Source organism: Mus caroli, unplaced genomic scaffold (genome assembly GCF_978045245.1).
Source record: "Mus caroli unplaced genomic scaffold, Mus_caroli_1 scaffold_1, whole genome shotgun sequence".
NCBI classification, from domain to species: Eukaryota; Metazoa; Chordata; class Mammalia; order Rodentia; family Muridae; genus Mus; species Mus caroli.
In genome coordinates, this window is record NW_028227256.1 from 81,596,837 (window position 1) to 81,622,590 (window position 25,754).

General features: G+C 42.8%; 1 protein-coding gene across 1 annotated transcript in view; it reads right to left on the reverse strand.

Moving 5' to 3' along the window:
* Nucleotides 1-25,754, reverse strand: part of Dner (delta/notch like EGF repeat containing) — a 308,211-nt gene that overhangs the window by 155,476 nt on the left and 126,981 nt on the right. The window contains exon 5 of the mRNA XM_021173483.3: nt 4,068-4,213. Coding sequence (XP_021029142.1) covers nt 4,068-4,213 — 146 coding nt within the window. The remainder of the gene's footprint in view (nt 1-4,067; nt 4,214-25,754) is intronic.

Below are 25,754 nucleotides of genomic sequence, written 5' to 3' on the forward strand. Positions count from 1 at the left end.
ATTGGGTTGGATGTAAAATGAATAAGTAAAAAAAAAAAAAAAAGAAAAAAGAAAATAATAAAGATAAAGAAGAAAAAACAGGTATGGTGGCAAACTCTTATAATGCTAGCACTGGTAAGGGAAAAAAAATAGGTGGATTCCTTGGGATCACTGACCACACAGCCAAGCATACTTGGTGAGGTCCAGGCCAGAATGAGACTTTGCCTCAAGAAACAGAGTGGACAGTGTTTGGCTGTTCAAGTGTCTCAAGTTTGGCTTCTGGTGTCTATATGTGCATGTGTATATATACATGCACACACACACACATATACACACACACATACATATGGGGGTTGGATATGAACAGACAATCATCTTCAAAGGTGTCGGCTGTTAGCAGGACAACCTTGGTAAGTAAATTCAATGAGAGAAATAGGTAGCTAATTGTCAAGTTCCTTCCATAAGACACAAAATCAACACCAAGCGCCCCTGCTTCTATTAAAGGTCCCTTCTAGAAATAGCAGCATATGTAGGAAGAGAAACCGCAGCCACCATTCAACCTGGAATTGAGAACTATCCCCTCACCAAAACACATCTGACAAGAAAGAAATGAGTTCACCTACTCAGTGAAAGTGCTGTGGCAGTAACAGAATTGCTCCTATTTGGATGAATGAGCCAATAAAACAATATAAAATGATTAGAAACAATAAAAGTAAATCACCAAGTACAGTTCTATTTATGTCATGCTATGAAGTAGATTCTTGCACAGAGTGGAAGGCTGGACTGTGTAAATTTTGACTTTAGGGAGCAATAAAAGAAACACAATGACAGTGGTCCCTTGCATTGGATCAATAGGTGCAACTATTTAAGTCACTGTAACTGCCTAGCAATGGCCATGAAAGGACACAAGACTCAAGAAAACACATACACAGGAACACATACACACAAACACACACACACACACAAACACACATACACACAAACTCTCCTTTCCAGTTCCTCTGTTCTTGCCATAGCTAGTAGCTCTGTCTACAAGAAACTTTTCCTCCCCAGATAACACATAGATCTTCAAGAAACATGGTGATAATTAACTGTAAGGCTGGGGACACCATTAAGTCTGTAAAGCATTTGCAGGGCAAGCATGTGGACCCAAGTCCAGTTCCAAGAACACAGTGGTGTATCCTTGTGGTTCCAGCACTCCGGAGACAAGATCCTTGAGGCTCATTGCCTAGTCAGTCTAGTTTAATGGGTGAACCCTAATCTCAGTGAAAGACCCTGACTCAAAACCTTAAATGAGAGTGACTGAGGAAGATACCCGAGGTTGACCTCTGACCGTCACATGCACAAGCAAACATACAAGTGCATATCTCACACACAAGCACACATGCAACTGCATGTGAACATGTACACTGACACAGACAACCATGAAAAATGTTCATATAAAGTGACTGGTCACAGCATTGTGAGGGTAAATGCAAAGCCAACAGCAGTGAGACTTCTCAGGTGACCTGGTGCTGAGAGATGACAGCAGCTGGAGACGGAGACAGCTACACAGCACTGGACGCTTTTCAGAGAAGCCGGTGTCCCCAGTAAGGATGAGCTTGCTCTGAAATGATCTGCTAAGATGAGTGTGGACTCTTTACCAAGCCTTTTGCGTTGTTTCCCTCTGTTTTTGGCAAGGTTTTCTAAGTTATCTGCCAGGTGCTAAATAGCTCTCCAGCCTTTTCAGTGAATCTGAATGCAAGTAGGTTCTCCTGGCTAGCGTTTCCTCATATAAGTCCTGCATCCTTTGTACATATATATTCCCCAACATGTCACTACAACATAATAACTACCTTCTGGTTAAATAAACATTTCCCCAAAGGGACAGCCATTAGATAACAGAGCTCAAAATGAGGCTTCCCACTTCATCAGCCACTGGTCCAGCTATTCCATTCCTGGGCATACATTCAAAGGACTCCATACCCTACCACAGAGATACTTGCTCAGCCATGTTCACTGATGCTCTAGTCACAATAAATGGCCCAGGAAATGGAATCAACCTAGATGCCCATCAACAGATGGATGAATAATGAAAATGTGCTAAGTACACACAAGACAGAAACATTCAACTGCTAAGAAAAATAAAACTTTCAGCAAATGGATGGAACCGGGAGATATTATATTAAGGGAAGTAGTTTAGACCCAGGAAGACAAAATCTCATATGTGGATCATAGCTTCTGATTTCTTCACATGAGTGTTTATGTGTCAGAGTGTGGGCAGAGGCCAGGAAACCAGAAAGGCCTCTGAGAAAGGGAGAAAGTGAAAAAGGTGGGTGGGTGATAGAACACACGTGATATGAAAGTAGAAAAGGAGGCTATTGTGGGGTGAAAGAGTGCAAGCAGGGGATGAGGAGATGGTGTTCAGGAAAGCAGATCCAGCACAAAGGACAGAGTATGAGAAAGTCATAACTGGAAATTGGTTCCTTAGTAGGCTAATTTAAAAAAATAATACAAAATATATTTTTTTAAGAATTCCAGAGTGGCAGCACTCATTTGAAATAGTTCTCTCTTACTGACACTTCCTCTTTCAGAACTAATCAGGCCTTAGCACAGAACAGTGGGGACAGTAGGGATTGGCTCTGTGTGTATCTTCCCTGCAGGTTCACATGGAAGCCATGACTCTTCCCATCACCTCTCACCTGTCTTCTCTTCTGGGACGACTTCACCAAGTAGGTTCTGCATCACTCCCTTTTTTCCATAGTCCTCATCCCAGCTCTCACCTCATGAGGAAACACTCAGGATCTTCTGCATTCCCCCCATAAAATACATGCATAAGAGAGATCTCTCTCAGGAATGGGAGCAGACTGGTCTCACGGGGTAGCCATGAAAGAGCATCTTGGCTTTGTAAGGGGTGTTTGGTCTTGCCCCGCCTCCTGTTACTCCCCAGTCTTTCTCCTTCTCACTAGAAGGGGTGACAGCTTTGGCTCTGGTTTATCTCATATCTGTTTCCTAAGATTTACCAGAAATTCCCATCCCCACCTTCACTTGAGTTCCTTACCACATTCTGACTCTTCCATAGAGCATCTCATAAGAGGGTGGTATATTTCAGCAATGCCGTGTCTGAAATAGTAACTCATATATTTTTCATGTGACAGACAATATTTGGAAGGCTCTTCCTTTTGTCAGTTAACCCTGTTCCCTTCAGTCATCAAAGCTCATGCCCCTATTATAAAATATACTAATATCATCCAAGAAAGTTTAGCTTCTCCTCTCTTAAAATCAGTCTAAAACAAGTAACCGTATTGTGGTATTTGGGGAATATGTTTGCTTATTACACTGGTAGAAGTGTGCATATAAATGGAAAGAAAAATAAGCAAGACTATGCTGGAGGCAGAATTAGGAAGAAATGGGATAAATGGGTGCCCCCAAGGGAACAGGCACCCAGATTAATAACACTGGCACCCTTATTGGGCTCTTCAGGCAGAGCCTGGAGCCCATCTGCCAAGAAGGGAGCCCTAGATTCAGGGACAATGATCCCAATGACTGCCATGGCTCTTTGATGGCCTGATAGCTGTACTCCTGTCAATAACTGGAAAGAGGGCAGCAGAAGAGAAAACTACTTGCAGGCCCATGCCCCAGACCCAAGAGACCTAATGTCCTGTGACCACAGATACCAAAGAAAATGGGATACAGGACTCAGGTTCTCCATAGTGTCTATCATGCCCACTCCTCAAAGGATGACATCTACTCGGTACGCCTCTTGTCTACACCTTCTCTTGCTGTTCTCTCATTTCTGTAGTTTCAAACCCTGAAAAGAAATGACTGTGGTGACCTTTGCATTCTTCCATTTCTCTTGAGTCTTCTAGCAAAGAAATCTTTCCTTTATACTAATGCAAAAAGATCTCTCTATGCATAGAACTTCTTATTCCAGTGACTTTAAAAATCATATGGAAAACCACAACGATATGTTGTCTACATATACCTACATACACACACACATATATATGTATGTATATATACATATATATATATATATATATATATACAAATACATATTTGTTTAGTTATATTAGTTTATATTTAGATGCTACCTGATGTTCCCTTACCTCTGATGGCTTCGTGGCACATTTTCCTTTTCCCGAACACTCTAAGTCATTTGAGTGGCTGTCCCCTGGAACACAGTTGCTAGCCTTCACCACAAGTGTTAAACGCAAAGCCACAATAGATTTAGCAACAGAGTCATTCACAAAACCTAAAAGAAAACAGGACATCGGGAAATGTAAGAAAACTCTTCTAACATACTTTATGCAAGACTAGAATTTTGTCCAGACAGGATTCTGTCTGAAGGTCAGAATCACATAATCATATGAAGGGATAAATAAGGAACACAGCTTCTGTTCATTCGGACCTCAGGTCCTTAAGGGGCGACATTTCCCTCTTTGCATCATGGGAAATCGCCAAGGACAAAGAAGAGGAGCATCAGGCACATCCAGCATCATCTTATTTAGCTCCTGCCCTTGTCCTGTGAGAGACACTTGGTCTGACAAACCCATCTTTGTGCTTCAGCTTAGAATTCAACTTCTGACTTTGCACTTGGTCTTCACACACTGAGAAAATACATGTATTACTCAGTGCTTCCTCCTCCTGGTCTTCTAGATAGTCAAAAGTTCTGGAAATCTCTGAAGGCCCCATCTTGTATCAGCCCACTCCAGGTGTGTAAGCCCTATATTCATTTCACAGTCGTGTGTGATATGATTCTCATGTAATGGCATTTTAAATTTTAGATTCACTACTATGCTTCAGGTATCACAAGTTCATACAGGCGTTGACAGGTAAGCCACCTGTATACACAGTTCCAGAAGGGTTTCACAGTCACTGTATGCAAATTCTTTTAGCAATCTAGTCCCCTCACTGTCCCAAGGCATGGGGACGCACACTGACTTGCACACCACAGCCAACTAAGAAACTGGGTGAGAAGCAGACCGCCTTGGGTCTGACTTGCCTGTACAGAAGCCAGCATCCTCTCCTTAATGATGGTCACTTAAGAACATGTTGCTTCTGTGGATGGGAAATTAGCAACCTTCCAAATAGCAATAGCGGGTTCTCAATGTAGACTTCCTCACACCCCAGGGGTGCCGTGTATTATTCCTAAGGCTCATTACCACAGATTTGCTCAAAGTGTTTCTTGACATGCTAGGTTCACTTGCCATTCTTTTAAATGCTAAGTAGAGGGCAGTCTCGGGGTAAAGTGTGAGGCAGGCCTTGAATTGGGGGAATGAAAGGAGTTAGGAGGTGCCATGGGTCTCAGAGTCCCTGATGGCACTCTGAGTGGGTTGTCAGGAATGTTGATGAGGCCCTGGCTCTCAGAACTAGCTACTCCTCACAGCTGTGAGGAATTAGTTTCTGGGCTGCACTCCTATATTTCCTGATCAGTCAGGCAAGTCTTGTTGGCACTATACCAGCTCCGAGGACGGCCTACAGGATAAGGATGATGACTGTTCCTTCCCAAAGACGTTGTGTCAGCTTGGTGTCTCAGGGGAGAGCAGAAACCTGTTTCTCATGCAGAATGCTGTTTTAGTCCATCCAGAGTGGATGGCTTTCTTCCTAGCATTTCCTACTGAACGGTTGTGCACAGGCTTAAGGGAGAAAGGAAATAGACGGCTTGCTCTATGGAGCCTCTGCACTATGCAGAAACATGCTGCTCACCCCAACTTTGCAAACACTGTTGCCGCTCTCCCTTGCTGACAATATTCCTCCTTCTCCCACTTTGAAAACCACTGAGAAAACCAGTTCTGATCTCACCCCGCTTGGAGGCTTTTCCTTGATACTCCAGTCCATTCTAAGCATACCCATGCTTAACTTTACAACATGCCCTAGTCCCTGACTATTTGGTCATAGATGGCTCCTTCTTGTGGTGGGAAAGAACAAGGCTTAAAGAAGGGATGGGTAACAGGTTAAGACATGGGTACACAGAGACAAAGCAGCAAAATCAGTGCCCACAAAAGAGATCTAGAATGCCTTATAAAATATGTACTACACCCACTTAGGGGGATGTATACAGGTGCATGCTGTGCACATTCATGTGTATGCATGTCCATGAGGAGGCTTATAACAACCTTAGATGTTGTTCCTCGGATGCTGCCAACCATTATTTTAAGGCAATGACTCTCACTTACCTGGAACACACCAAGTAGGTGAGGCTGGTTGACCAGCAATCCTCAGGGATCCAGCTGTTCCCTCCTCCCCACCTCTGGGACTGAAAGCACACATCACCACACCAAGATTTTATTGTATGGATTCTAGGGTCAAAGTCGTATGCTTACAAAGCAAGCACTTCACCAACTGAGTCATCACACCACCCCACGTTCTATTCAAACCCTGAAGAATAGCGATCATTGGAATGCAACAGTACTAGGTTATTATCAATTTATGATGACCCTGAATAGACAAAGGGTGACTGATAAATACTGAGATCTTATCCCAAGTGATATTTTTACACATAAAATAATAGAGACAAAATATCATATCATTCATTATTGAAAACATGTTCATGTCTTTGCTTTGTTCTAGTTTCACTTTAAATACTTTTAACTTTTAAAACTCTGCATCATATGTTCACTAAGCATTCAAACCACATAACGTTCCATAATTTCATGGAACAGGCTTTCTTCCAAAGACTGTATTTTCAAATTCTATTTAACTAGTAAATTCACTTAGCCAGCAATAATTTAGACCAGTGCATAGTTAAAAGTACACAAGGTACAGCTTTCTACTTAATTTGTTTCCAGTTCCTCACTGAACACTGTCAGAGTCTACTTCTACAAATGAGTCAGTCAAGTGGACTAAAAGAACAAAGACAAGTCACCCTGCTTTCTGTCACCCTAAATTTTTCAGTCAAAAATAGTGATTCGTTAACTAATGAGACACCAGTAGCTTCAGCCAGGCCTTGTAGTACAGAGCTGTAATCCCAGCTACTCAAGAGGCTGTAGGATGGTCACAACTTCAAGGCCAGTCTGGGCAATTTAGTAAATTCAATTACAATGCAGAAAGGAGCTGGAGTTATTGCTCAGTAGTAAAAGATAGCATTCAGAGGATGGGTCCAATTCCCAGAAATGAAGGAAGCTTGAAAATCTTGCAGAACATCCTCCAAACGACTTATTTCCTGACCCCAATATGCATAACAAAGAACCTGAGATTTGGACTAGGATCCTGGCAGACATGGTTTTTTGGTTTCGGTTTTGTTTGGTTGTTTAAATTCCTGGGAGCTAAAGAGATGGCTCAGTGGTTAAGAGGGCTTGCTGCTCTTTGCAGAGGACCTGAGTTCAGTTCTTAGCACCCCTATTTCACGTCTCCCAACTGCCTGTAGTTCCAGCACCAGGGAATCTAAGGCCCTCTCTGGACCCATGGGTACCTGCACTCACATATGGACATACTCACACACAGACACTCACATTAATGTATAATTAAAAAAGAAAAGGATTAGCCAGGTGGCGGTGGTGCACACCTTTAATCCCAACACTTGGGAGTCAGAGGAAGATGGATCACTAAGTTGGAGGCCAGCCACTTCTACAGAGTGAGTTCCAGGACAGCCCAGGCAACACAGAGAAACCTTGTCTCAAACAAAAATACAAAAATTAAAAAAAAAAAAAACAACCAAACAAAGAACAACAACGACAAAAAGCTAAGTACTCAATAAACAGGAAGGAAGGAAGAAAGAGAGAGAGAGAGGAAGGAAGGAAGATAGAAAGGGAGAGAGAGATTCCTCGTCTAAATTCAGACATGTGCTTCCAGTTAAGAATTTGGTAGCAAAGCTAATCTAAGTCACATCATGAGGTCACTGATGTGACAATCATTTAGAATGAGAGGCACTCCTGTGAGCCTCCCAGAGTATATTTTATTCACATGTTTTTGGAATCCAGGCAACTGATGTTTGCTCTCATGCTCACTATAGGTGTCTGACCTTCTTATTGTAACTCAGAAAGAAAGAACTCTGTGCTCACTGTATCTGCTTAATCAAACCAGGAGGATTGGGGCTTTAAACGCATTACTAAACTATTAATGAAGTTTTACCTGCCCCAATTAAATGTAAGAATTAGCTACAAACTAGCCGGCTAACTATCCCTGGGCTCTTCCCACCTGAGGACTCCACTGCCTATGGTATCATCTTTAATTATTGAAAAATCATCTTTAAAGCAAACAGCTTCCTCTGCTGCCCATATTTATAATTTTTTTTTGGTGTGTGTGGAAAGAAAACACTTCTGCTTTAATTTTGCACTAGAGGAATTTCTTTAAACAAACTCTGCAGTTTGGCAGTTGGGAGGCGGGGCGAGATGGGGGATGGCTCTGTTAGTAAAGTGCTGGCTGTATGAGCATGCGGACCTAAGTTCAGATCACATTTTAAAAAGGCAGGGGACAGGAGGGAAGTCAGGCGTGGAGAATGCGGAGGAGATATGAGATGATCCATGGGGCTCGCTGGCCAGCCAAGCTAGCCAAGGCAGTGAATTCTAGAATTCGTGAAAGATTGTCTCCAAAAAGAGAGCAATTGGGATTGGAGAGATGGCATGGGGGTTGAGAGCAATGGCCAATCTTGCAAAAGACCTGGATTTGATTCCCAGCACTCACAAGGAGGCTTACAACCATCTGCATCTAGTTTCCAAACACCCATGTCCTTTTCTGGCCTCTATAGGCACTGCATGCACATATTACATAGACATATATGCACACAAAACACCTATACACATAAAGTGGGAAAACGTGAGAGCAATTGAGGAGGACAACCTATGTCAACCTCCGGTCTCCATACATATATGCTCATGCACACATACATGCATATGTACGAACAAATGCATACACCTGTATGAACACACACACATGAACACATCCCCACATAAGCATGTTCACACATGAACTCACACTTACACATGCTCATATACTCATACAAAGCATGAATAGTCTTCTCAAACTACTTTGCATGCACCATGATACCAGGTGCTGCCTATTATGGTCCGCAGTCTCTTAAACTGAGTCACTGGAACTAATTGCTCATGCACAAGGCCCTGTGCGTGTGTGATGAGAACAGTGGCCAGTTGCTCCTTTCAGGTAGAAGTGTAAATTCTTTAAGCTTTAGCGCTTCCCTTTGATGACGGAAATGCCTGGAATAACCCAGAGTGAGAACAGTATTGTCCAAGGTGTCCATCAAACAGCAGCTAAGTCGGGGCAAAGGAGCCCTTAACAAGTTCCACATACCCAGGGCAGCAACTGTGTCTTACAAAAGGCAGCAGGAAAGACCTGAAATGAAACAGAATTCACTCCAAAAACGGAGGCTCTTTGGAATTGGGATCATTTGAAAGTTGATAGAAGCCAGTGTGTCCCTTTCACAGACAGACACTCCTAGCATACTTAGGACACATGGCACTACTTCTCCATTATTGGTGATATGAAATCAACATATTATGAAATGAAATACCCAGGGTGGAAAAAGTCATATCTAAATTAAACATCCTACACGGCTAGTAGACTTACCAGACCCTCAATGATTGCAGAGAGTTGGAATGTTGTACCTTGAGCTATTGTTAACTCCAAAATATCTGATTATTGCCCACCTTTGTGTTTTGACCTAATATCTTTGTGGCTTACATTAGGCAAATCCTTTGGGAATGTACAAAGAGAGCCCTAGCTTCTACCAATTCAAAGACTGGGACTGTCATGAGACAGGATCTAAGACTTTTAACAAAGATTCCCCTTGCTTTGTCATAACCTACCTACTTGTGCTTCCACTGATGTTTTTGAAAACCATCTCAATTTATACTATTCTTTGTCCTGTAACTATAAAATTTTCATGAAACCATTACCACTTTGGAACATGAGATCTGGGGTAACTTGAACCTGTGTCTCCAGACCATGGTCACACCAGAATAAACTACCTGTCATTCCCTTAGGGGTGAGAACTGTGTTCCCCCACTGCTGATTTATGTCCTATTGCAGGCTGGCTCAGAGTCTTGTCATTCACACCCAGAACCCTAAAAGCCAGGGGCCAGACACAAGTTGCAAATGGGTAGGAGCTTTTCAAACACTCTGGAACTTGACCCACACAGGAGTCCAAGAAAGTGCTCTACCTGCAGCCTGGCAGAAACTAAAAGCAAGAGAGAAGAATAGGAGATAATTATTCATGAAAGAGAGAAACAGGAGGAAGTAGGTGAGGGAAGGGAAGTCAACCCAAGTCTTTCCTGTAAATTGGACATAGGGTGTGAGGGGAAGAAGACCTCAGACCTGATATAAATACCTTAGATATTGAGTAGACAGGAAGAGCAAGTAAGTGCATCAAGACTTTCCCTTTAAACACAGTAAACCTGAAATGCTTTTGTAAAAAATATGTGAATATTCATACATTATTGTACATGAAGAAATCCCAAAGAATAAACAACCTGAAAATACATCTGATGAATTTTTTATATTTTCTCTTTTGAAATTTTTATTTTTTCAGCCACGCATGGTGACACATGCCTTTAACCCCAGCACTCAGGAGGCAGAGGCAGGAGGTTCTCTGAATTTGAGGACAGCCTGGTCTTCAGAGTGAGTCCCAGGGCAGCCAAGACTATACAGTGAAACCTTGTCTCAAAAAACCAATAGATAGATAGATAGATAGATAGATAGATAGATAGATAGATAGATAGATTTAAATATAATCTTTCATTGTATGGTTTGAGAAGTTCATAAATGATACACTGCATTTTCATCATATCCATTCTTCTGCCCACCAAACAATTCCTCCAGTATTCTCCCTCATATGCACCTCTCAATCGGTTTTCTTTTATAATCTCACACACACACAATTAGAGTCCAATTAGAGTTGCCTACATATACATGGATGTCAGGCTGACCACATGGTCATAGGCAACCTCTCATCCCTGAAGTATTAATGAGATCCCCAATGGAGCAGTCGAAACTGGTGGTCAGACACATGACATGGGTAGTTGAGAATCTGAGGGCTTACATAAATGTGATAGTTTAACTATGATTGGTCTAGAGAGTAGCAGTATCAGGACCAGTATCAGGAAGTGTGGCCTTGCTGGAATAGGTGTGGTCTTGTTGGAGAAAATGTGTCATTGTGGGTGTGGGCTTTAGGACCCTCTTCCTAGCTCCCTGGAAGTCAGTCTTCTCCTGTTTACTTTTGGAACAAGATATAGAACTCTCAGCTCCTCCTACACCATGCCGCCTGGATGCCGCCATGCTCCTGGCTTAATGATAATAGATTGAACCTCTAAACCTGTAACCCAGCCCCAATTAAATGTTGTCCTTATAAGAGTTGCCTTGATCATGGTGTCTATTCACAGCAGTAAAACCCTAACTAAGACAGTAAACTTGGAACCATCTGAACATGAACAGCAGCAAACGTACAGAACAGAGAAGTACACTTGTAGGAAAGAGAAGAGAGAAAAAATAAAAGTCCACACTAAGACAAGAAATGCAATATCTACAAGTAAACTGTGGTGTTTATTTGCTTGTTTTGTGGTTTTTGTTTGTTTGTTGAGACAAGTTCTCTCTATGTAATCCTAGCTGTCTTGGAGTTTACCATACACAAGACTGACTTCAAGCTCACAGAGATCCTCCTGCCTCTGCCTCCCAAGTGCTGGGACTAAAGGCGTGTGCCATTATACCAGCCTGTAAATTGAGTTCCCGTCAATACCAGGCCATAATCATACTAAATAAGAAATTCCTGTAAGATGTTTTCAATTGCAGAATTGAGAGAAAAGTTAAGATTTCTATTTCTTTTCTTCTTATTCTTTTTTTTTTTTTTTTTTTGATGGAATGGTGTTTTGAATTTTGGTCTGTTAAATAATTTGTTTTTGCCCTTTGAGTTTTGGGGACAGTCTGCTGTACCCAGGCTATCCTTCAATTCACAGCAGTCCTTACCTGAGCTGCAGGTGTGAACCACCATGCCCCACAATGAGATTTCTTAGGAAGCATAGAGAACTATAGGAGGTTGGGACTTTGACTATACTATAGAGGGAGGCATTGGTCTGTGGTGGGGAGGGGGGGTTGGGGATTGAAGGAAAACTGATGTTGATTGGTTCCCTTCTATCTGTTATGTGGCTGGATGATTTCCCTACTGAGGTCTAAAACCCTAATGAAGGCAACTCTACAAAGGCTACCCAGGGATCTGTTAACACCCCCCAAGTACTAGTTAGGATTGCAAATAAAATTTGGGCTTCCCCATCCCCCATCCCCATTTTCCTCTCCTTCTTCTCCATCCTCCCAACACAAATGCACACAGTCTGCTCTTGCTGCTGCCTAGGGGTGCTCATTAACACAGTAAGAAAGTGTTCTCCAATCATTACAGGGCCTCTTACAACAGCCCCCCTTGGTGCAAATGAGAAGTGAAGGAGGGCCCAGCCATTATCCTTGGAATGCGGTGGTCAAGCATCAATTAAAGTGCAGGGAATGACTGGCTTCAGGCCATTAGCTGTTTATTTTACTGCCTTCTCTAAGGCTAAAGCTAAAGAGTCTTAAATGGACTTTGTAGTTAACACCTCATTGGGATTAATAGCAAAGGGGATTTGCACATCTCACTCCAGTCATTTGGTTCAAGATCATTTTCCTTCCTCTTAAAGAGAATGTGTACATGGAAAATAAAAATTCCAACCATAAATTCTTGAGCTGTGGGTGCTCAAAATAGATTGCACCAAGTTTGCCTGTTAAGGCTTGGAGTCATTTGGCACAAGCCTAAAACCTATAAATACTGTTCTGAACTCAGGAAGCCTCAAAACATGGAGGTTTTCAAATAGCAGCTTCCAGCTGCAGGCCTAAGGCTCTGGTATTAACTCGGATGCTGAGAAAGCCAGCTCACAATGACCATGTCTTGTGCCATAGACACGGGGTGGAATGGCATAACTGTATCAGCCTGCTAGGAAAACAGGCTGGGCTTAGTGCAAAGCATAATGGGTAAGAAAGGACTCCGTCTGCATCTGTGATCCAAGACTTGGAGACTGGGCCACAAAACTGAAGAAATCAAACCTTTTGACAGTTTAGGGCCTGGAGCAAAGATCTTACTTTTGGATGTGAGCTACAGGCAAGATCAAGTTCAGGGCTAACAAAAGAAGACTAACTAATACCCCTGGACCACAGGAATTCAGCTGTTCTTCAGTCCTGTTTTATGTAGAATCAAATCTAGACCAGAAGGTAAATTGGCAGGAGGTACTGGAAAAGCTCTTTCAAAAATGTCCCCTTTTAAGGGTCTGAAAATCACTGAAGGAAAATCTTAGATTCAGATAGTATGCAAAGACAAATAACGTTTATTCTGCAGAAACAACCACCATGCAAGGGTCAACCGTTCTCCAAAATGGCGACCACCAAACAAAGGCATGCAGGCCTTCTTATAGGGAAGCAGAGGAACTCTCTAGAAGGATTAGGCAATCTCTAGTGTGACTGGTAGGGGCCAAAGCAGTGACACTAGTATAACTTTGATTGGCTACTAAGTTCTTCTATATTTAGAAAGTGGGTTCATTATCTGAAATTTCATTGGTGAGTGCTGGAGAGATCACAGGGGTCAGGTTCTGATTGGCTTGTGCCAGGTGGTCAGTGGTCTGCATTCCTATGTCATGAACATTTAAGTATGGGATGAGATAGGACTGCCCAACACAGATAGCCCATCCTGGGATAGGATATTTTCCCATTCTTGTGGTTATCCCCAGGCTGTTCTTTGGGAGGGAGTTTTATGACCTTGTGTCTGGATTTTGTGGTCTGTTCCTGGAGCTGGTGTCTAAGATCTTTTTGAAATCAATGGAGACAAATGGGGTCTATGTTGTTCACTCCATGTGCTATACAACTGTGTCACATCCAGGGAAGAACCTGGTGACCATCTTTTCGTCTTCTCTACACAAAATTTTTCGTCAGTTTCTAACAAAAGGGTTGGTGGTCACTGTATATTTGCCTGCTTTTAACACTTTGTTGTCTTTTTTTTTAATGGCTTTGTGTTTGAGGTCACCATTGGCCTCCACTAGGGAGTCAAGGATGATGATGTTGCACCTTCCAGTCCTGCTGCCTTCGTCTTCAGTGTGCTGAGATTATAGGTGCACATCACCACATCCACTGTATTGGGTGCTAGGGTGCCAACCCAGGACTTTGTGCATACTGACCAAGGATTCTACAAACTGCTGCATCCCTAGGCACACTTGTGAGTTTTGGCACTTAGAGATGGAAGTTGTTTGGGGGGACAGTTTGCCCAAACAGAATATCTGATTTTCTGAATAAGATCTAACTCAGTGGTTCTCAACCTTGCTAATGCTGTGACCCTTTAATATAATTCCCCATGTTGTAGTGATCCCAACTATAAAATTATTTTCATTGCTACTTTATAATGGTAATTTTGCTACTATTATGCTACAGATATGCTACTGTTATATCTGATATGCGAACACTGTGGAAGGGTCATTTGACCCCCAAAGGAGTCATGACCACAGGTTGAGAACTGCTGATCTAGCCAAATATGCTTCCTGAATTAGGGGACACAATGGTACATACTGACTTTCTTGTTCTTCTAAATCACCAAATGAGTCACACCTAACCAAATGACTATGGAAATTGCATATTATCACTTTGCTTTAAGGGAAAAAAATAGATAATGTTAAGGCATTCTAGGAAAAAGATACAGTCAACTTGCTAACATCTGAATGCAGTTTTATTCTCAACACATACTGCTGTCATATACAGCAAAGTTACCACTACCGTCCCACTCAATCACCATCCTCTCACCTACAGAAAACGCTAAAAATACAATGTCTGAGAATATGCTTTAAAAGTCAACAAAAACGTATGGACGGAGAGTTCTTCCTAAGTTAGAATGCAACTTGGTGCTAGTCTTAAACACCATTTTTTGCTCAATTTATTTCCAGAAAAGTACCCGTACTATAATACTCCTTTTCCTAAGGCTGGTATTAGGCAGTAGTTTCTCTGAATTGAAATATTCTCTCTTGTACCATTCTATCACATTAGCCATCTGATCAGCTACCGCCTCATATGAACAAAATACTAATTCTATCACACCCTCTCTTTTTGTTCTTTGTTATATACAAAGCTGGGTGGTTATCAGAGCAGCTCACCTTCTAAGGGACCTGGAAGAAGAGAAAGAACTTAAGTAGTGTGTGCCTTGGACTCCTTTCCGAAATAGAAATAATAATAGTACCTATTCCCGGATAGTTGTTTTGACAGGAGTCGTAATATGAGCAATGATTTTTAATACAGTACAAATAGATAAGGACCTTATGAATTACCAGTGCTTTCATTACCATCATAACAACCACCATCATCATTACCTCCACCATCATCATGACCATCATCAAACAGTAACATGAACAAACAATATCTGTGTAAATGAGGTGTTCATATATGGGCTTCTGGAGAAACTACTACTGGCTGTTAACTTTGAAATAAGAGAAACTGATCTCTCTGGAAAGTTCTAGGCACTAGGCAAGCTGGTGTGTGGTAAATACCACCTCTTGGTTCATCAATAGTTATCTTCTCACTGTGTCCTCCCATGGAAGAAGAGGTAAGGCATTGCTGGGTGACAAATGTTCCTTTGTATACAAACATTAATTACATTTACTGAGGACTCCACCTTCACAACTTAATGACCTTCCAAAGCCCTTGCTTCCTGATGACAGAGTTTTGATGTATGAATTTAAGAGTCCTGAGGAGAAGACTCCAGAAAAGTATGTTCACCTTAGGAAACAGCAGTGTCAGGAGACAAGTAAGAAAGCTACTGAGATATTCCCTTAATTAGTCCCTTCTAGTCAAAACTTTGAAATGATATTTATTTAAAAATGATTTTTACCCTTTAAAATTCTATCTAGAATTTATAGATGATATTTAAGTTAAAGTATAACTTATACTCACGTTGTGTAACACTTTCCTGAAAGTTAAAATGCTCTGTCCTAGAGAGAGGATAATCAAAACTCAGGAAATAAACAACTCACAAGTCCCAGGAAATTCCTGAAACTTATAAGAGTAACAACGCTACTCCTCAGAGTTATATGAGCTGAAAGGAATATCTCAGGAGAAGAACTGCCCAAGCTGCCTATAAGACTGTAAGACATGAAGTCTTCCAGGGATGCAGCCTTCCGAAGTCATTGGCCAGTCTGAAGGTAAGATTTTAATGAAGCAGCTGCCTTTGAATCATCATCATCCATTCCCCTATAAGTAGTAGCCTTAATAAACTCATTGGCCCATTAACCCAGAGTAGAATAATTAGGTAGAATAATTCCCTTTAAGTGTTTATATGGATAAACAAGGCATAGATACAATGCATAGGATAGCATAGTATTAAAAAGAAAATTTTTATAAAGAATGACAAGTAATCTATATAAGAAAGATAAACTAAAATAAAAGACATAATGTTATAAAATGCTATAATCAAATCATAAAATCCTTACTTGAAGCAAACTTTACAATGAGGCTTGTCAAATCTATGCCCCTGTCTCTGGCACTAAATAATCTTCATTTAAGCCTGTGAATGATCTCCATTTCTCATGGTACATGAAAAACACATCAGAATTGAACATCTTTTTAAAATGCAAGTCCTAAGAACTCATTAGGAGAACATGGAAATCAATTTGTATTTTCCTTTGAAATTTTGTTGGCTCACACAGAATGTACAATTGAAATCCTTTGTGCATGTAATCTATTTTTCAATGTCTGTTTGATCACTCTCTTATAATCAGTCAGAATTATATATCGTTTAATCTTTCATTCATGCAATCTGAACTCATCAAATCCTAGTAAGTCACTTGTTAAATCACTGTAGCACTCATACACAGCAGCCACCATGTCCAGTTAATGAATGCTTCTCCATTAATGGCATTACTGCGAATGCCAAAAAAATTAATCACTGCTCTGTGCTGATGGTAGGAAGATGATAAATGCACACTTAATTAGGTTGAAGGTGACTTCACAAGCATGGTCAAGAAATTGGGCTTACAGATGCACTTCCTCAAAGGCTATTGATTGACATGTTTGCTTTCCTGGCCCTTAGAAGCATCCTGAGCATGATCTCTCAATTGCCTTAGCTCTATTTATAGCTCTCTGCTCTGCTTCAGCTCAAAATCCAAAGTTTAAGCAGTCAGCTACCAGGCTATCTAGTACCTTCAAAGTCAAATGAAAGAAGTCACCTGAATGTGTGAGTGCTGAGATTTCTCGCTGGAATGCTGTGGGTTCTTGAATTCTGCTGCACAACTTGATTTTTTTTAATATATGAATTTATTATGCTAAAAATAGAATGAACTGCTGTATTGCAATGAAGCACTCATGGTACACCATTTGAGGGAGGAAAACAACGGAAAGATTGGGAGGGTGGGTCTGATTCAAAGGGTTACTTCTCATTCACATCAGTGTTCTATTGCATCATGGGTACTGTCCCACTATGCACCTCAGACCACAAGAGGCTCCCAGGCAGCCTTCCCTCTCTCTTGCACTTTCTGTGGCTCCAGAAAGGGCTCTTCCTGTCCTAGTTTCATGGTCTTTTCTGTGATAATATACTCTGGCAAAAAGTGACTTGTGGAAGAAACGGTTCACTTCAGGTTATGCCTCCTGCTTACAGTTCATCACTGTAAGGAAGCAAGGAAAGAATTTCAGATAGCAAGTCAAATCACACCCATGAATGAAAGCAGAAAGAAATGAATGTGCTGCTTGCTTGCTTGCTTGCACTCAACTCTTATTTCTCCACTCCTACATAGTTCAGGATCCCTTGCCTAGGGAATGGTGCCCTCAACAGTGGGCTGGCTGGGTATCCCTCACAGCCATACATACCCACAGGCCAACCAACGTCAACAATCTCCCATTGAGACAGCCTTCCCAGTTGATGCTAAGTTGTGTCCAGTTGACATTAAAGCAGCCATCCCACCACTACTCAGCCCCTCTTCCATCTGGCTATAAGGACCCAAAGTTGCTTACAGAGTCCATCCAATAAACTGTAACTTAGGTTCTAACACACTTGTTACCATCACATGCCTGAATATCAAGTCTGAAAATGCTCCCTTTGCCAATGGTTTCCTCTCTGCAGAGTTAAATGCACACACTTCAGTGGGGATTCTAGAGCAAGATTCATGTGTCTTCCAGCTCATTGCCTGTAGTAGTTCCTTACTGCCATAGGAAACTTAACAGTCTGTATAGCAGAACATGTCTGGTATCTACCATATCTCTTTCACTTTCCTGTCTCTTCCTTGAGCTCCAACCTTATATCCTTGTACGTTCTCTGATGTTATATGTTCTCTCCGGCATGAAGGCATTTGCCCATGCACCTCCTACCTTCTGCCTCTAAGAGTGTCCCCATTGCCTAGTTGACTGTGTTACCTTCCTTCAGGGTAGGAGCCTCATATCAATATCATGTCTGCTTTTTTTTTATAGACTATATATCCATGGAACAGCATGGTGGTCACAGTTACAACTGTCTGTTTCCTGTTACCACACAAAAACAAGATCCATGAGTATAAAATTGAATGCTCACAATTCTGTTACCAGAACCAAACAGGTGCCTAACTCACAGCAGCCATTCAGACAGTGTTGGGGATAAAGACTGAGAGAGATACAAAACATGAACGTATGAGCCTGGGTGTGATGGTTTCAATGTGGAACGTCTCTCCTTGGCCTCCTGTCTTTAAATGGAGGAATCCCCAGTTTCAGAAGTTCTTTTGAGACGTTTACAGTGGTTCAAATGTAGACTGTCTCCCACAGTTTAGGGCACTGAACACTGACTCCCCATTTGGTGGCACTATTTGGGGACTGTTAGGTAGTACAGCCTTACTAGTGGAAGTACATCACTGAGGATGAGCTTGGAGGTTAAAAAGCCTCCTCCACTTCAGGTCTATGGTTTAAGATGTGAGCTCTTACATTCCTGCTCCTATGGCCATGCCTACTGCCTGTTGCCATGTTGTCTTTACCATTACGAGCTCTGACCATCTAGAACCATGAACCAGACTAAACTCTTTTTTTTTTCTGTAAGTTGCCTTGGTCTTTTACTACACACACACACACACACACACACACACACACACACACACAAAGCTAATACAAAGGTGTGAACCCCAAGGAGGTGGAGTCTCAATGGAGGAGATGGGTCATCACTATGGACAGGTCTTAGGAGCTGTAGCCACACCCTGTTTCCTGGTCTACGAAGGTCTAAGCAAGCAATCTATATACTTCTACCACCAGGCTGCTCCCACCATGCCTTCTCTGTTACTAACAAGGAAGTTCCCTGTTACACACCCTCAAACTGCCGCCAGAATAAAGTGTCTGCTTGTAAAGAATGTGGTTCATATACCCAGAAGAAAATAGCTAATAAAGTGAGCGAGTGAGTGTGTGGACCGCAAAGCTGAAGATATGTAGAACAACGGAGTGCTGGAAAGACTCCCAGAACCCAGAGCAGCAAGCCAGGGGTGATGTGAATAGCCTAGGTCCCAGCTCCAGGGATGGCGCTAACCAGTCACTGCTTGGTCCACAGAAAAACAAGCTTCCTTCTCGTCCAGGAGTTCCCTGAACCCAGAAGCCCAGACCAGCTTAGGTAGAAAGCCTCAGTGTGCTGTGCCTGCTGCAGACCACAAACACCACACCAGTCCTGGTACACAGCTGACAAAGGAAGAATGAGTTGGCCCCACTTAGCTCTCCAAACCCAATCCTTTATTTCAATGTGACTGCCAGCTGGAAAAGGGTTTTCTCTTCTCTCCAAAGCAGGTTTTATGCACACACAATCTTTTCAAAAGCCTTGGAGTGGCTATCTCATTATCTCTCCTTTCTGCTATAGGCAATGGAGCACATTAGACATTCTATTCCTCTCTCTTACAACCGTTACAGCCCCAATTCCCTACCCTGCTTTGTTTGAACAGCCTGCCTTCTCTGTTGGAATATCTAATAGGAGTCATGCATGGTGTATAAAGTGTTTGTCCAAAACAAAGCAAGGCAAAGCAGACCTTAGTTTCTATTCTAAACAAAGAAAACACCACAAGAGCCATCAGGTGGCTCTCTGTCCTTTCTGGGTTCTATTTCCAATTCTAATTGTGGCTCCACCTTAGTAAGCCCCTTCTTGTTACCAAAGGCAGACACCCACCTCCTGGTGTGGAAAGCAAGCTTCAGAACCAGGGTTATTTGAACAAGTCAGTTCTGTGTTAATGGTCCAAATGAAATGCTTTCAAAGAACAACTATCTCATTAACAAAAAACAAATTTGCTAATTAGCTGATTGTTTTGCATTCAGGAATATTAGCTATTTATACCATACCCCTGCCCCTGGCATACACACACCAAAGCACTAGTGTCATTTCCAATCGTAAAAGCTCTGCTTCTTTCAAACTAATTGCCCTCTCTTAGGCATCATTGTGGACCACTCAGGCATGCTATGAGCAATGCTATCTTATAATTATCTGCCTATAAAGTATTTTAAACTAAATATGTGTATAGGTATACCTGTTCTTCTTGATACATGTAGGTCTTTATATAGGTGGACACCTATGTGCAGGGGTGTGTGTGTGTGTGTGTGTGTGTGTGTATTCATGAATGGATGGATGGATGGATGGATGGATGGATGGATGGATGATGGGTGAATGGACAAATAATAGAGAGATGGCTAAATGGATAAATGAATAAATCGATGAATGGATGATGGAATGATGGATAGCTGATAGGTGGATCATGGAAAAAGAATGCATAGACAGATGGAAAGATGATGGATAAAAATAGAGAGAGGGTGCTTTGCACCTATGTATATCAACAGAGTAGTACGTAAAATAAGACCAGAAAATCAAAAACTAAGCCAAGGACAAATGCTTCAGATGACTGCCATTTCCTTTTGAGACAGGGTCTTACTATGACCCCTTGGGAGGCCTGACACTTGGCTGACCATAGGCTTGCATCGATCCTCCTGACTCTGCCTCCTGAGTGCTGGTGTTGTGGGCACGTGCTATTTTCTTCAGGAAATTATTGGATGAAAGCTGAATGTGACACTTAGTAAAGCCAGATGAGCCCCTGAACTTTCAGTCGTATGAGACTCTCAAGTATCACCTTTGCCCCTGGACTTGGAGAAAAAAAATAATTATGGGATGTGAGTGCAGTGGGGTGGGAGGTGGCTTTGTTTATTTGTTTCTCAAAGGTAAGTTTGAACTGGGCTTCCATAATTATAAAATATGCCTCTGCTAATCTCACGAGGCATCCCATACTTACCAAACATGTACTATGCTAAATGTTTATGATATAACAGTAGACAACCTGTAACCACTCCCTGCCTTCAGGACACTTAACAGTCTAACAAGGGTAACAAGCATAGACAGAGAAAGGATTCTCCCCATAAGGAAGAGGTTAGCCCTAAGGAGTAGAGACTGGCATTCAGAGAGCACTGGAGAACCAATGAGAAGAAGGGAAGCTGTTGGTGTCAAGGAAGGTGGTCACGCAAGGTCATCACAAGTAAGCACCACTGGACTCCAGCAGGAAGGAGCCGTATAGATGGGAATATTCCTGAGATGCTCTCAAAGAAGAGGAACAGAGCAGACATTCATAGGGCAGATACACTGGGTCTTATTGGCTGCTAGGTCTTAGCGTCTAAGCCAAGGGACAGGGAACCATTGAAGAACTGCGAGCAGAAAGGGATTATGCAAATGGTCTTCCCCAATATGGCTCAGATGTTTGGTGCAGGGGTTGACATAGGAAGTCCAGGGGTTGATGCAGAGAGATCTACAACTGCCCAGGTGCAGGAGACTGGGGCTGGGCAGGCTAGCAGCAGCACCAGGGAGAGGTAAAGGCAGAAGGGAATCCATTGGGGTTTGATGATGTTTGAGACTAAGACACTTCTTGATGAGTGGGCTAGGAACGGGAAGAAAAGGGAGGGATGAAATGGAAGCCTGGGCTTGAATGACAAGAAGAATAAAGCTGCCACATATGAGATGCCACGACAGAAATCTGATCTCAGTCCCTGAGATGACTGGATCCGTTTTTCCCTCCCAAACTCCTCCCTTCCTTCTCTTTGTCTCCCTGTTTGTCCTCACTCCTCTCTGCCTGCTTCCTAGTTCCATGCAGGGCACACTGCAGTGTGTCTCTGAGCATCCTCCCTTTCTCCCCTTCCCCACCATGTTCCTTTCCCAATAGCCCCAGGCTCCAGGCACAAGGCTGCCAAGACAGAGCCCACCTGTTCCTCGTAGGCTGGGGTCCTGCCTTCTCAGGGGCCTTCAGAACACTACTCCTGCATCTAAACTAAACAGAAGCAGAGCCTTTATCTCTGATTTGATTTGATCTATTCCAGTTGTTAAGAACTCACACACAGATACACACATACACACACATATAGAAACACACAATCACAACCCTAATGTGAGAATGTCCCTGACACTCACTGCCCCTCTCACCTGACCCTACTTTGTTTTCTGCCATCAAAAGCTCCTCCATGGTACTCACCATATACCCCAGTGTCACTGTCACCACCTGCTCCTCCTGCCTGTGAGCTAAACCTATGCCGTAACACAGGAGTGATTCCTCTCCAGTTTCACCCACTTCCCATCTCCTTCCAACCTTATTGTTGAAATCCACAGGCACAAACAACTCGCTCTGCTGTTAGAAAAGGCCATGACCATCCCCCCCCCACCCCACCCCCATGATGTCACTCATGCCTTTTCTACTTTTTGTTCAAGCCCAATTCAAGGTGTGGCTCAGGTCTAAAGCCATAGCTCTGCCCTTGGTAACTGGTCACTGTAGTGATTCATCATCTCTGTCAACTTGATTGGATTTAGAATCACCAGGAGACCACACATCTCAAGGTGCCTGTGGGGATGTTTCAAGAGGGGTTTAACTGAGGAAAGAAGAGTCAGTCTATGTATAGGACGACTAACCAAGGTCATGTGGGCTTGAACTAAAGAAAGAAAAGGAGAAAGAAAGCCCTAAGAGGCCCATCATTCTTCCATGTCTGTTTCCTGATGCACTGAGATGAGCGCAAGCATCCTTAGGCTCCCAGAAGCTGGTCCTGCTATCAAGCTTTCCCAACCATGATGGACCAAAATAAATCCTTCCTCCCTTAGGGTGCATCTTGTCAGGTATTTGATCACAATGATGAAGACAGTAGCTTAATATGTAAATATTCTCCCCTTCTAAATTCACAGGGCCCTTAAACGGATTGTATGAGTCTCTAATATTTAATATACATGTCTTTGCTTTTTCATCTACCTCTCTATGTGCAACATCATCCCAGAAGCATTGATATCTTACCATGGCAACAATTGCCTGCTATGTGAATCTTTCTACTTGCCCCTTAGGTTGGCTTTAAGCCAGAAGTCTCAACTATGGAATAAGGCCCTGATTATGCCCTTTGCAGTGGGGGATCTAAGCAACAGTCAAGACAAAGAGAACCATGTGCAATCAAACACCTCTTGTGTGTCAGTGCAAGATCAGAAGCTACAGGAGAAGATGAGAAAGGACAGAAAAGCCACCAAGGCCAGGTACTTGTCTGGAGTTGGGGGTGAGGATGGAGGGACCTGGAGATTAGAAAGGGGGTTTCAGAAAGCAGGAATGCCAAGCTCATGGAGACCCTGAAGAAAGCAAGGTCTGTGTGATCGGCCGCCTAATAGGGCTGCGTTTCCACCCTTCTCCACAGTCCTTCTTGAAGACAAATCAAGAGTCGAAGTGTTTTAATTCACGATTTGGCTGCAATACTACATTGATTTGAATGTAATTTTATCAGCAAGAGTGAGCACCAGGACCACAGGATTTATGTAGCTTATTTAATATGTATATCCCATGGGCCTGAAGCAGAAGTCTTTCAAGTCCAAGATAAACATCTTACATTTCTTTGCATTCCAGATATAACAAAAAAACACCTCTATGCATGGAAATCCATTCATTGATGGCTTGCTGATAAGCAGGCATACGGAGAGATTTGTAGATACCGAGGGTGCCTTGTCTCTTTAGGCTTGTTCTAGAGTCTCCCATTATTAGCTACATAGCCTAAGGGAATTTGTCAGTGTATTCATTTAAGGAGATTTTTTTTTTCCATTTGTCTACCAGGCAAATATAACTTTTGTAGGTCAACCTCACAATTACAGCCTTAAAACAGGACAGCTGTGAGAGCGTTGCTTGTTGAGCGTGCCTGTGAAACCAAAAATACCCCAGCATTCAGAAACTCAAATGTCAGGGAGAGTCTCAGACATGAGAGTGAGAGGGGCCTTTGGGGACTCAGTCCCAGTCATGTATATGCCTTATCCGGAACTGGACAATTTTCTCCTGCTGACATGCCCTATTTTAGTCCACTTACTTACTACCCTATGTTTTATATTCACAGCCTTTGAAAACATTACAACAAATAGAGATTGGGGGGAAGGGGGGACTCAGTGTTCTTCTCTAAAGCCTCCCTAATAGGTTCTCCAAATATTTGTCTTTTATGGACCGTGCTCTGTCCCAGTTTACAAGGCTTTCTCACTTTGTAAGAGGCCCATGATAGTACAGAATTCAGAATCTACTGTCGGGAGACAGCAATGAGGAAGTACAATTAATGCAGAAGATGTGAACTGGAGTCAGGGAACAAAACCTTCTGTTTGTCACGTGGGCACCCAGGGACAAGAGTCCTTGTGTGTGCCACATGAGCACCCAGGGACAGTATCCTTCTGACTGTCACGTGTGCACCCCCCATGTGGGACAGTGTGGTGTCACGCCAATAGAACAGGCGAGGGTTTGTTCTCTCCTCTCCCCTCTGCTTCTTCACATTGACCCTAATGCACAAATGTAATGCTGACCATGACAATGGCCATCGTTCTAAAGTGATACTGACTTAAAGTTCCTCTTGTCAGAAAAATGTTACAGCCATTCTCTTTGTGCAAGAGATCCTACAAGTCAGGCTGGTAAAGTGCTGCTGCAAGGTGTGTGCGAATGTCAGGTTGTGTTGAAACAACATCTGACTAAATGTGGATAGAGGAGAGACAAGGCTGGTTCTCAGCAGTACGTCGGCTGCTTGAGTGGGAACCGGAAAAGGGGTAAGGACAAGTCCATGATCTGTATCAAAAACTGTCGTTGCAACTGAACACCTTTTGATCCAGAAAATACTGCATTGTGAAATGTAACCCATATACGTCATAAGAAGACACAAAGCCACAGTTATAGACATGCTTAAATTTGATCGAAAGAAGAGGGAGGGAGGGAGGGAGGGAGGGAGGGAGGGAGGGAGGGAGGGAGGGAGGGAGGGAGGGAGGGAGGAAGATGGAGGGAGATGGAGGGAAATGGAGGGAAAGGAGGAAGAGAAAGGAGGAATGAAAGCAGGAAGGAAAAGACAGAGGAAAGGAAAGAAAAGGGGCATAGGGCAGGACAGGAGAAGGGAGAAGGAAGAAAAGCAGGGGGAGGGGGAAGGAAGAAAAGGAGGAAGAAAAAAGTGGGGAGAGGAAGGGGGAGTACGGGCTGGTTTTATGTGTCAACTTGACACAGGCTGGAGTTATCACAGAGAAAGGAGCCTCCCTTGAGGAAATACCTCCATGAGATCCAGCTGTAAGGCATTTCAGTGATAAAGGGTAGGAGAGGCATTGTGGGTAGTGCCATCCCTGGCCTGGTAGTCCTGGGTTCTGTAAGAAAGCAAGCTGAACAAGCCAGGGGAAGCAAGCCAATAAGCAGCATCCCTCCATGGCCTCTGCATCAGCTCCTGCCTCCAGGCTCCTGCCCTGAGAGAGTTCCTGTCCTGACATCCTTTGGTGATGAACAGCAACCTGGAAGTGTAAGCTGAATAAACCCCTTGCCTCCCCAACTCGCTTCTTAATCATGATGTTTTGTGCTGGAATACAAACCCTGACTAAG